General features: G+C 38.5%; 1 protein-coding gene across 1 annotated transcript in view; it reads right to left on the bottom strand.

The window, feature by feature from the left end:
• Nucleotides 1–14085, bottom strand: part of LOC143727017 (uncharacterized) — a 122339-nt gene that overhangs the window by 85370 nt on the left and 22884 nt on the right. Inside the window, exon 8 of the mRNA XM_077219258.1 lies at nucleotides 6148–6204. Coding sequence (XP_077075373.1) covers nucleotides 6148–6204 — 57 coding nt within the window. The remainder of the gene's footprint in view (nucleotides 1–6147; nucleotides 6205–14085) is intronic.

The raw sequence follows: 14085 nt of genomic DNA, 5'->3' as shown, positions 1-14085 counted from the left end.
GGTCATTTGCTCCTATGGCGACGTGGGTATTGGCGTTCCCACAGCTTGACACAGCTCGAGTTCCCTTGAAAGGGAACGTCTCGGTTACGTATGTAACCCTAGTTCCCTGATAGGGAACAAGACACTGCGTCGTTCTGCCATACTCCCAGCATGCCCGTTAGCACTTCCTTCAGGCCTATCAGAAGCTGTCGCGCTTGTGTTTTGGGGGTGCCCTGGTCGATGACGTCACCCGCCTATGACGTTCCGTCTCTCCATTGGGCTGATTCCATACGTGCTTCATGACGCACACACGAAGAGGCGTTCCCACAGCTTGACGCAGCGTCTCGTTCCCTATCAGGGAACTAGGGTTACATACGTAACCGAGACGTTCAGCATTGCCTGTTATTGACACAGTTATGTAGAGTATATCAAACATAAAAGTCTCTTATACTATTGAAAGTTTTCTTGCGTTGTAGATATCCTCTAGGGTCTGGCTCATCAATCATCTTCTTCGTCCTCAATTCGTCATTTAATCAACATCCAGGGTTTGTAAATATCAATTTGGTTGCCCTCTCAAATTAGTTTTTCATCTTTTTTCCGCATTTCCATTTGTTTAACCGTGGTTTTCCAACTAGTGATCTTAATATACAAAGTACACAACAGAATAATAACCCACTTTCAATATCCCTTATTGAGCAAACCTTAATTTTCCAAACTTTTATTAAGTTTTCCTTAACTTCTGCTCTTAAGTTTTTCTTGACTCAATCGTAATTGCTAAATTTTCCTCCCTGCGCAATATTATTTAGTAAAAGTGCAACACTGATCACCAAACATAAGTCATTCTACTTTTTTCACATAATTGTTTTTCTCCTAATGCAGACAAAGCATTATAATAAATATCTGCTTATTATAGTTGTCTAATTAATTCATTATGCATTTTTGTTCTACTTGATCCATATGACTAGTAATTCAAAATATGTCTGGGTAAACATAACTCTCTTATTTTTATCACTTCTTATGAGAGAATATAATTTCTTAAATTCGAAGAATCCATCTTTTAGTCAGTCAATTTTAGTGAACAGAACACTTTACACCTATCTAATAAATTGCAATTCATTTCAATTACTGTCTATTTTATTACCAAATTTAAACAATAAATTCCATTTTTACCTTTTTAATCTCGCAAATTGCTTCCTATTCTCATTTTAGCTCCTCAGTTCAAGACTAAACTGAATACATTTTCTTCGTTTTCTACTAATTTCTAAATAATCTATCATGAATAAACTAATTATGTCTCATTTAATCACTCTAACTAAGAAAGCTTCAGAGCAATGTTACATTTATCTCATAAAAGTTATTCAATAAACTCATTAGACAATTAGAAAAAGAACTCTAGAGAACAACTTTTTGCACTCTTACATATTCCTTATATGTACATTTCTCTTTCTTTATATCTAACGATCTAAAAGTTTGTCTATCAACCATTTAAACCATTAGCATTATAACTTAATCATTATTAAAACATCCTTGTGTTCGTATGCAACTTATTTTTAATCTTCAATACTACAATACTTCAAAACATATACAATATATATGTTTATTTGATATATAATCTGACCTTATTTCTGATAGACTTTCAATCCAAGGATTACTTCTCTGTTAGAAATGTAATTCCTGTTCCTGCCCCTCCTCTGTTGATTTCATTGCTTTTACCCATCTATATCATGTCCACATAATCCATTACCAAGTGATTTAATAGTTCTTCTAGGATACTGACATATGGCCTATTTTTGTCTCTGTTCTTTTCTTAACTTTGTTTTTGCCACAAATTTCACAAAACTTTGCAAAAATGCCTTTTATTTTAAAATGCCTTACTTTTAACTTTATTTTAAATTTTAATTTCCTTACCTTACTCCCCCCTTTGCGCACTGGTTTAAAACCATTGCACATCTCGATTGAGAATATTCAAAAGTATTCATTGGTTCGACAATCTGTCCGTCATGTGAATGCCAAATATTTATTTTTGACCCCCCTCTGGTGCCGTTTAGATTGTTCACAAGGGCCTGTTTGTTATTGAATTTCAATAACTTCTTGTAAGTCTATAAACTTTCTATAAGTACTACTTAATATTAATCAATTGCATATTGAATCAAATTGTAATCTTATAAATTAAATTTAAAATCTAATATTTGCTAATACTTGCTTTAATTTCAACTGTAGCCTTAAATTAATTAAGTATCCTTTTATTGACAAATTTCATCTGAGTATAAGATTTATTTTAAAAGTTATTTTTAGTTCTAATTTTTCCTTCATGAATTGTCTTAATTCCCACTGTACTATATTAATTTCTTACATTAATTGTTAACATTATTTTAGTTTCTTTTCTATTTTTCATTATCATTGTTTTCTATGTTGCTTTAATATATTTTTCTCTTCAATCATTTTTGTTATGGTGGGGTTATTATTAAGTTGCTACTGAATCTATTCAAGGGCTGAACATTCAATCATAGGAAAGTTGGTTGATGTTGACTATTGTTTGAGCTTGTACTCATCTCTGTTGATTCTCTCTTCTTTGCACAGTTCCTCTCATTACTGTGTTTCTGGTCAAGTTTGTCTTCTTTTTCCATTCAGGATTTGATCATTCTGTTAGTCGTTTTGTCAATCTTTACATCTTTCACCAGGGTGACTCTTGAGTCGTTCGTTGCAATGGACTCTTTTCTCTCATTGTCAGCATGTCCTTGATCCCTCACTTCAGTTGTGGGGGGTTGCTGAAGTTAGTTGGTTTATTTTAAGTTGAGAGACATGAACTCAAATGTCACTCTGTTGATCACTTCTTCTGAAATTACAAAGCATAGTTACTGGTTCTTTTTGTTAGACTTGTTCCAGAATCCTTCCTGGAATTGAGCTGCTGCTATCTGTAAATTAAAGCTTAATTATTTTTGTTATTGAAAACAACATGTGATTTAAATCATCTGCTCATCTGTCCCATTGTCCTTCTCGCTGTTACCTGTAGAAAGGTAATGTGGGCTGAGTGGTGTCCTTTCTGCTTTCATTAACAGCAGTGCTTTAATCTATATATTCTCATTTTTTTTCATAAATTTGACTTTTCATCATTATTTGCAACTTTTTGCATTTTTCTCATGATAAATTTCCAATGTACTCTTATAATTAGTCAATTCAACTCAGTTATCTCTTTGTCTTGAGTTCCACTATCAACCCACTATTTATTAGGCATCTTGGACAATACTCAACCCACTTTGACAAAAGTTACAAGACAATATTTCATACTTTTGACATAGATCAGCTCCATCATGATATGCTGAAAAGAAAGGCAGACGTGTTATGCTGCAAAGAAAGTCAGATATGTTATGCGCTGCGCAATTGTGGCACTTTTTTCTATTTTTATTTTTCTCTTTTCATTCTTTGTTTTTTCATATTGTTTCTTCAGTTCCTGACCAGGAAATTTAACCAAATCCATCCATGGTCATTATTTTATTGGGCGGAATTTGCCCTGTGGGCCCACATGTTAAATTTTAAATACAGCTGTATTGGCAAAATAATTGATTTGCCTTATGGCTCGTTTCCATTGAGCAGTACGGTACGGTACAGAACGGTTCGGTTCGGGTCGGGTCAGTAAACCATGATCCAGCTAGCGTTTCCACCGCCAACAGTACCCTACTTGATAGGCGTGGTGTTTGCCGGAAAGAAGCCATCAACGTCATTTTCGCGCGAAGAAGAAAGCGACAAAGTAAACACCAATGGATGGCATACAGCAGTCCTTGTCCTTGCTGACATTAGGCATTTCTCAATACCAAGTATGTAAAGTTCTCAGCAGAAGGACTCCTGAGGACGCGAGTCCGGTAATTCTCCAAATGGAACAGCGCATTCGTGAAAGCGTCACTCAGCTCGCTCTGCATGTACTTTTTAGGCAACAATAAAACGAAATATGTTATAAAACACCACTCTGCCACTTTTCGTTTTAATTTAAATAAATTTTAAACATTATAGGCACACAAATGTGGTTCAGGCAATGTATAGACCTGATTATATTATTCACAGCATGTTTAACGGTAACGTTAGCCTATTTATAACAAAACGAAAAAATAAAACACAACCCTGCATTTCGTTTAAATTTAAAAAAATATTAAACATATTCCAGGCAATATGTGCATTTTTACAAATGTTGCAATAAACAACATTACAGTGATAATCTTGTAATAAAAAATGACAAAACTCAACCCTATCTCTTTTTGTTAAATTTCAGTTTTATCAATAATAGCCATTATAAAAGTATAAGTAAAAGGTAACGTTACAAGAAGCTAACGTTATACAATAAGAAATAAAGCAAACAATTCAGTCAAATATACAAATTCAGCGCTAGTCTAACGTTAACGTTACAACGGAAAAGTTATAGCCTAAATATATGAAACAATGATATATAAATATATGAACGAATTATCAATTCACGAGACCAAAGATCACCCGTTAGATATACACAAGACAAATTACCACTACAGAGTCAGCGGCAAACGTCAGAACGACTAGCCGAGGAAAGGCTGTTCCAGGCGGGGAACATGAGCGCCGAGCGCCCGGTGATCGCCTGGAATGGATCAAATTATCATAAATCCTTATAAATAAACCGCAGATTTGAGATTTAAACAACTACATTCTCGCCTCAAAAACTCTTAAAACTACATTTCGTGAAAGAATAACCGTAGTATTATATTCCAACTGTATATAATAAAATGGCGCTTCTTCTGTTGTCATTCCCCTTGTAGCACGCGCAAGTGATGATACTCTGTCAACCAATCAGCGTTCTGCAGTGAGTCTAGCTCCACCCGTTGGTACCGTACCACTGTGCTAGGTACCCCAACGGAAGGGTACCCAAATAGTGGTACGGTACGGTTCGGCTTTTTGGTAGCATTCACAACTTTTGACAGTGGAAACGCAAATAATTGCATACCATACCGAACTGTACCGTACCGTACCGCTCAGTGGAAACGAGCCATAAGTGTCTCTTCAAACACCATCTCTCACTCATTCACACTCAGTGTCTCTCTCACACACACTGGCCAGCATACACTCTTGCAGGTTGTGCTCTAAATGCGGCATCTTATAATTTTAGCCACACGGTCTGATCAGGTCAACACAACTATGTCAAACACTACTGAGAAGTGTCAATGATCATAAGGTTTAGTTTAACACCGTTGTTATGATCCTTTTTTTTCTTTATACATCTAGTGGCCATTAGCGGATGCGCTGGAAGTGATCGTGCATGAGAAATGCACGTGACATAAACAGCTGCGCTCTCCACAGTAAGACTGTTCGCGAAGTCGCGGTGCAGTGTTTGTGTTGGACATTAATAACTGTGTACGTCCTTATGAGAAAACTACACACATACACTCAAGTACATACTGTCAACTTACCATTCCCATTAATATAAGCTGAGAAGCAACTACTGCATTCAAATCTGCACCTGTAATCGCTGTCTAATGTATGTCTGTGCTGCCAAAGAAAGTTGAGTAAAATGTTCAATCTGATTCCTGCCTCCTGTCCTTCGTTCTGACCGACGCTCCAGGGCGAGAACTATAGCCTCCTAAGCACCTGTGGTCCTTTCTTTCAAATAACTCTAACTCTAACTAAAGAGTGGGGTATTGGCGATTGGCCCACTCGGAAAAGTGCATGTAATCCCGATGGCCAGTCTACTCCACAGCCAATCACAGGCCCCCTCCTTGCTCGGGTCTTGGGGCTTCGGCCCCGCAAACCCTATAGTTAATGCGGCCTGGCTGTGCTGATATTGTGCATCATAAATTGTTAAAAATATTGGCTACAAATACAACAACTATTTGAAAATAAATCTTTTTAAATGATCTTTGTAAAAAATTGGCAGTGAAATAAAATGATCATATTAGTAATATAATTCACATTTCTCTGAAATCTGCAATAAAATTGGATAATGTTTTTGGAAATTTTTCAACATTTATCATAATTTAATGTCATTTAACCAGACAAACAAAGCTTATTAAATCATTTGCCTCTTCTGTTGCATGAAAACTGCAAACTGGTTGGTTTGAATTAAGCTCCAAAATGAATGTAGTAAATATTAACAGAATCAGAAACCGATTATCAGACAATAAGATGATGCTGCATAAACTCTTGTGTTTTTACCTGACAGTGTCAGCAGAGACCTCATGTCCATCAGCCGAGCCGAGCCGCGCTTTCCGCCTGTCAGAAAGAGAAATATGGGGAAGTAGACTTCAACAATAACCAAACAAAAATAAAACAATAGGTAGTTATATTTAAGGTGTTTACAAATTCAAAACAGTCGAAAAATACAATTCCTTCAAATTAAGCTGATGTTCTGTTCTGAGGGGTGGCAATCTGGCTTTGCCAAGAAGAAAGGTGACATGAGCTATGACTATTTTGTAATCAAATTTAGGACACAGAGCCATATCCCTTTTCACTGGAATCTGACAATTGTGCAGTTGTGCTTGAACAGATTGTCCAAAACCGCGTGGCTTCAAACATTAGTCAACTGTAAACGCATTAATCTGATCCAGATCAGTAACCCATTCAATCCTTGTTGGTCAAGAGCTGGAGGAATCTCATCATTCAAGCTATAAATTGTCCTGCATGATTCCCGTAAAATGAGCTTGACTGGAAGGTACCCGAAAGGCTCATAGACTGAGCCGATCACTGACAAAATCCCACAGCCACGTCTACTATGATTTGCCCTTTACAGAGTACGGACAGTCTTGAAACTGAGAGTGTCTGTCTGCACTCACCATTGGACCCCTAGAGCCCTTTCCATCGGCGGTTGATCTCGCTCCAAGCTTAAGCTCACTGATATTATTTGATCTGTCTTGCTCTGGAAGGGATCGCAAGACCTCACAGCTGTTGCTCTCCCACTGTGTCAGATGGAAACTACCTTGGTGCTAAAGAGCAGCCAGATCTTTGTCAATCTGGATTGCTTGCCTCCTTCTCTGCTCTTCAGACAATCGTCCATATATAAATTCTCGTAAACAGTGTTAATTTCCTCTTTCTGCCTCCACTTGAATGTGCACACCCATTTGGAATGACTTGGATTTAGTAGAGACAGATCTGTGTCGTTGGTTGTATGACTGCACACCCGAGTTTCATAACAACGCACTGGTTTCCTCTTGATGCTGTTTCAGCCACTCATTGACAATAGCAGGAAACTCTCCAGCCACAGCGATTTGGAGCCATGTTTCATGGTTTTCTTCATTGTAAAATACAAATAGCAGAGGCATCATGCCCGTTCAAACCGAGGGGGCAAATGGATTTGAATGCAGGTTTTACAGACTTTTAACCGTATATAATTTTACAGCAATAAATCGTATTTCATTATCTGATATAATGTTAATTTACTGATTTTTTGAAGTATTAATATCTGGTTTGTTCCATTGTAATACACTGACAGCCAACAATCACAACAGTAATGAGAGTCAAATGATCAATCAAAGCTCATCATAAGCAGCTCTTCCACCTGAAAGTTAATACTAATATATAGAAGCTGCACAGTGTCATTCATACAAACATTAAACACCATCATGGTAACATGTTGACATTTAAAAAATGCAATAAGCATTAATTTAACAACATTATCTGTAACATAAAACCCTAATGTACATAACTGATTAGAAAAAAACTAAGAAAATTATGAAGAAACAGTTGTAGGTGAACGACGAGAGCTGGCTCGCATATCTGAAGAGCCGACTCTATTTTTAAAAATATAGCTGTTGCGATTAATCAGACTCAGTCAGATCCATTTGCAAACGGTTTATTCAGATTAAACAAGGTCGACAGGCAAGGGCCAGTACCAGCGAGAACAGTGGAGCAGGGCAGACAACAGCGTAAAGGTAACCAGGCAGGAGATCAGGGCAGGCAGCAGACAAGACGAAATCCAGGAAACAGGCAGGGGGTCAGAAACAGAAACAGCACATACTGGGGAAGTTCTAACCGCTCCTACACACAATCTTAAAGCCCGGGCTTGTATAACATCCAGATCTGCCAACACAGATTTGGCTGCTGAACCATATACAATACTTCCATAGTCTATTCTTGATCTTATTAAGGCTATATATATATATGTATTTTAGCGATGCTACATCCGCAGCCCACTCCAATCCTCTAAGACACCTCATGACATTTATAACTTTTTTACACTTATCAATTACATATCTAATATGCTCACTCCATGTTAATTTCACATCAAAATATACTCCCAAAAAACGAAAACTTTCAACTCTCTCTAACTTATTCCCATACAATTTCATATACCAATCCCTGACTTTTCTTTCTTGTGAAGAACATAACTTTTGTTTTTTCCACTGAAAACTTAAATCCCCATTCTGTCCCCCACTTCTCTACTTGATTAATTGCATCTTGCATTTTTTAATTACATATTCCACATTTCTCCCTCTTTTCCACAATGCTCCATCATCTGCAAACAATGATCTCCCCATATCACATGGAATCAATGTTGATGCTGTTGAAATTCTGCAGCAGAGCGACGACATCTCAGATCATTATCTAGTCTCATGTAAATTACATTTAGCCAAGGCTGCAAAGCCAACTCCGTGTTACAAGTATGTTAGACCTATTACTTCTGCCACTAAAGATTGGTTTATCAATAATCTTCCTAATCAGTTTCATCGTCTCGGCATCCCAGATAGCTTAGAAGAACTTGATATTGCAACAGAAACTTTTAACTCTCTCCTTTCCAGCACTTTCGACACACTTGCTCCGTTTCGCTTAAAGAAGATTAAAGAAAATAGTCCAACGCCGTGGTACAACGAGCACACCCGGCCCCTTAAGAGAGCAGCCAGAAAATGGAGCGCAACTGGAAGAAAACAAAACTAGAGGTATTTCGGATTTCATGGAAGGAGAGCTCGATTGCTTACACAGAGGCTTCAAAAGCTGCTAGATCTGCTTATTTTTCAACCCTATTAAAAGAAAATAAACATAATCCAAGGTATTTATTTGAAAAAGTGGCTACACTAACGAAAAAGAAAGCTTCAAGCCCAGAAGTTTCCAAGAAACACAGCAGTAATGACTTTATGAACATCTTCACTTATAAGATTGATAATATTAGGGACAAAATTATAACTATGCAACCGTCTACAACAGCATCGCATCAGGGAGTGCATTATAGTCTCCCTGAGGTAAAATTTTATTCATTTGTTGCCATAGGAGAGGAAGAATTTTGCAAACTCGTTAATTCATCTAAATCGACAACATGTATGTTAGACCCTATACCGACTAAACTACTGAAAGAGATGCTTCCAGAAGTCATAGATCCTCTTCTTAACATCATTAATTCGTCTTTGTCTCTAGGATACGTACCAAAAACCTTTAAGCTGGCTATGATTAAATCGCTTGTTAAAAAAACATTACTTGATCCTACAGAATTAGTCAATTACAGGCCGATCTCAAATCTACCTTTTCTGTCGAAGATACTAGAAAAGGCAGTATCCTCACAACTATGTTCCTTTCTTGAAAGAAATGGTATCTGCAAGGATTTCCAGTCAGGATTTAGACCGCACCATAGCACTGAGACAGCTCTCATTAGAGTCACAAATGATTTGCTCTTATCATCCGATCGTGGTTGTATCTCTCTATTAGTGTTACTTGATCTTAGTGCTGCATTTGACACCATTGACCACAACATTCTCTTAAATAGACTAGAAAACTATGTTGGCATTAGTGGAATTGCATTAGCATGGTTTAAATCATATTTATCTGACCGCTATCAGTTTGTAGCAGTAAATGAAGAGATGTCTTATCGATCACAAGTTCAGTATGGCGCACCTCAAGGCTCAGTACTAGGACCGCTGCTGTTCAGTCTGTACATGCTACCTTTAGGAGATATCATTAGGAAACATGGAATTAGCTTTCACTGTTATGCTGATGATACTCAGCTCTATATTTCTTCCAAACCTAACGAAACTCACCAATTCACAAAATTATCAGAATGCATAGTTGATATCAAAAATTGGATGACTAGTAATTTCCTACTACTAAATTCTGAAAAAACAGAGATTCTAATTATTGGACAAAAAACTTCCACACGTAATAACCTAGAATACCGTCTAACACTTGATGGCTGCTCTGTTAAGTCTTCGTCGTCAGTTAGGAACCTGGGTGTGCTCTTTGATACCAATCTTTCATTTGAAAGTCATGTGTCTAGTGTCTGTAAAACTGCATTTTTCCATCTTAAAAATATATCTAAATTACGTCATATGCTCTCATTGACAAATGCGGAACAACTAGTTCATGCGTTCATGACATCAAGGCTAGATTATTGTAATGCTCTACTGGGTGGTTGCCCTGCACGCTTAATAAACGAACTACAGCTAGTTCAAAACGCAGCCGCTAGAGTTCTTACCAGAACCAGGAAGTACGACCATATTAGCCCGGTTCTGTCAACACTGCATTGGCTCCCTATTAAACATTGTATACATTTTAAAATATTGCTGATTACTTACAAAGCACTAAATGGTTTAGCTCCCCAGTACTTGAGCGAGCTCTTAACGCATTATAGTCCTTCACGTCTATTGCGATCTCAAAGCTCTGGCCAGTTGATAATACCTAGAATATCTAAATCAACTGCTGGCGGTAGATCCTTTTCCTATTTAGCACCAAAACTTTGGAACAATCTTCCTAACATTGTCCGGGAAGCAGACACAGTCTGTCAGTTCAAAGCTAGACTAAAAACATCTCTTTGACCTAGCATTCACATAACACTCTATAGACTTCTATAATTCAATATTAGCCTGCTTAGATTAGGTCAGCCGGAACTGGGAACACTTCCCTTAAATAATGATGTACTCGTTACATCATAAGAAGAATGGCATCTACGCTAATTTTAGTGTCTTTGTTTATCCCGAGGTTTTCCCGCAGCCTGCCGGATCCAGGCCATTTCCAGATCTGACGAAGGACTTTTGCCTGGACCTGATGACAATGCAGTGCTGAAGTGCCAACTAGCCTCTCCCTATGGAGGATCCCTATACAACTCTACAGATAAAGCGTTGTGGAATTTTTCGGTTCGCGTACCTACCCAAAGTGATAAGATAAAATAAAATTCTGCATCAAAATGTATAGACAAGACAAGTAGTTTGTTTAGGCATGGTTTGAAAGGAATTACAAACCTGCGCACATATATTCAAACGGACATAACTATAGAATCAATTCTTAATGCGCATGTGAACGCCATCAGCGTCTATCACAGGTTTACGTTTAAAGTCTGTTTAGAGAGAACGGTGTCGTCTTAGCGGCCCCTAATTTAATAACAAATGATCATTTAGACGCAAGTGAATCAATCAAAACTAACTTTAGCTGGAAAAAACATTTTTCAAGAACCACTATAAAACCAAACCAATCTCTGTTACCTTAAATTATTTGTTTATCTCTGTATAGCTGCTTTGAAACAATCTACATTGTTAAAAGCGCTATATAAATGAGGATGACTTGAATTGAATTGACATATCAGTTGGAATGTCTACAAATACATCATTTATCATAATGGAAAATAAAGTTGGACTTATTACACTCCCCTGAGGTGTCCCATTCTCTACCATATATTGACTTGATAATTCTGCTCCTATCTTCACCTGAATAGTTCTTTCATTTAAAAAGTCCATAATCCAATTAAATATTCTCCCTCCAACACCCATTAGATTCAGTTTAATTAGCAATCCTTCCTTCCATAACATATCATATGCCTTTTCCACATCGAAAACTACTGCAACCATTGTCTCTTTATTTATTTGAGCCTTCCTAATTTCATCTTCTAGCCTAATCACTGAATCCATAGTACTCCTTCCCTTCCTGAAACCACTTTGATATGAAGCCACCATTTCTCTTTTCTCCAAGAAGTATATTTATCTCTCATTCACCATACGTTCCATTATCTTACAGATATGGGACGTCAAGGCAATTGGTCTATAGCTTCCAGGTCTACTGACATCTTTTCCTGGCTTCCTTATTGGAATTATTATAGCCTCCTTCCAACTCCCTGGTATTATTCCCTCTATCCACACTCTGTTGTACAACATCAATAATTTTTCCATACCCTTCTACACTTAAATGCTTAATCATACAATAACATACTTCATCTTTCCCTGGAGCCGTTTGTCCTGCTTTGTCTAGTGCCCTTTTCCCAAAGGGGCGTCACCAACAGACGTCGCTCAAATGCCCCTGGGCGCAATTGGATAGACCTTAAAACCAATCTGATCGATCGTCATCTTGTAAAGCCCACCTCAACGTTTGTGAGTGGTGCGTCGATTTGGAAAGATTGGAAATAAGCTTGGCTTGAATGGGCACTTCGCCAGACTAACTTGCAGAGCAAATCTAAATTTGCCGGAAGTTCGTCTGGATTTTCCCAGGCTAGTCGACTTATCCAATAGTCTCCAATTCAGTCCATCGACAAAGACTTAAATCCCAACAAATAAAACCAGCTCCCATTACGGTCAAACCTTTTGATTTTCTAGACTTTTAATTAGAATTACCATTTTTGGATCAAAGAATTTACATTTTTGTCAGATCCCATATGAAGTGATATTTCTGTGGTTCTCTCTGAATATTTAAGATAATAGTCACTTGTGATGAAATATTGTATATCACTGCCTTTCTCTTTCTTTTTGTTTCTTGAGTTTTTTTCTATACATTTTTTGAAATGTGAATTTTAGCCTATGAAAAGAAAATATGATAAAGCAACTTTTTATTTATTATTGTGATTATCATCATTGCTGCAGTTCAAACACAGAGACTAAAAGGTCAAAATCCTGATTTCAATACAGCAAACTAAAACTAATGCTTTATCATTATTTATAGTATAAATTAATTTCTATTTATTTTTACATAAATATTTTATATTCAATAGTTAATAGTTATTAGATATTTAAAATTAATATGTGTGTGTGTTTGTAGGCCTATACAGTAGGGTGATATCAGGCAAAATTGTAGTGATGGGTCGTTCGCGAATGAGTCGGCTCTAAGAGCCGGCTCTTGTAGGTGAACGACGAGAGCTGGCTCGCATATCTGAAGAGCCGACTCTATTTTTAAAAATATAGCTGTTGCGATTAATCAGACTCAGTCAGATCCATTTGCAAACGGTTTATTCAGATTAAACAAGGTCGACAGGCAAGGGCCAGTACCAGCGAGAACAGTGGAGCAGGGCAGACAACAGCGTAAAGGTAACCAGGCAGGAGATCAGGGCAGGCAGCAGACAAGACGAAATCCAGGAAACAGGCAGGGGGTCAGTAGGCAGGCAGCAATCAATCGGAGGCGAGATACAGCAGGTGTCGTAAACACGGGCAGAATAACAGTCAGGAAAACGCTCAGAAATGTACAGAGGGTGAAACAAGACTTCGCACAGAGCGAGCTGTGAGCGTGAGTTATATAGGGCTGGGGATGAGATGCAGCTGTGTGAATGATCATTGTCCGCAGGTGGGGATGGAATCAGTGCAAGAGTGAAGCATGGTGGGAACTGTAGTTCGGGAACCAGTCAGTATTCGGGGGAGATCGACTGTTGTGGGTTATTGGGGAGACTAGCAGGACTAGTGGTCGTGACAGAGCCCCCTCCCTGCGAGCGACTCCCGGCGCGAGAATGCTGGCGACGACGGGGTCTACCACGTGGTCGAGGAGCCGGTTTTGTTGGGTGGTTAAGATGGAATTCCTGGGTGAGCGTGGGATCCAGAATGTCTTTGGCATTGACCCATGACCGTTCCTCTGGGCCAAACCCCTCCCAGTCAATGAGAAACTGGAGACGGCCCCCCCGGCTCCTGGAGTCTAGTAGTTGGTGCACCTGATAGGTCTCCTAGCCTTCCACTAGGAGGGGTTGAGGAGTGGATTCCGCGGGCCTCTCCTATCTCTCCTCGCTGGGGGTTGTGGCCGGCTTGAGCACCGAGACATGGAAAGTCGGAGAAATACGAAGGTGGTCAGGCAGGGCAAGACGATAAGACACTGGGGTGATCTGCCGAAGGATTTTAAATGGAACCACATACCTCGGGCTGAGCTTCTTGCAGGGGAGCCGAAGGCGGAGGTCTCGAGGGGAGGGCCAGACCCATTGACCGGGTTGGTACT

This window comes from Siphateles boraxobius, unplaced genomic scaffold (assembly GCF_051911475.1).
Source record: "Siphateles boraxobius isolate OS27281-9 unplaced genomic scaffold, OSU_SipBor_1 12, whole genome shotgun sequence".
NCBI lineage: Eukaryota > Metazoa > Chordata > Actinopteri > Cypriniformes > Leuciscidae > Siphateles > Siphateles boraxobius.
The sequence above is the reverse complement of the archived record's forward strand: the minus strand, read 5'-3'. Positions and strand labels throughout refer to the sequence as shown.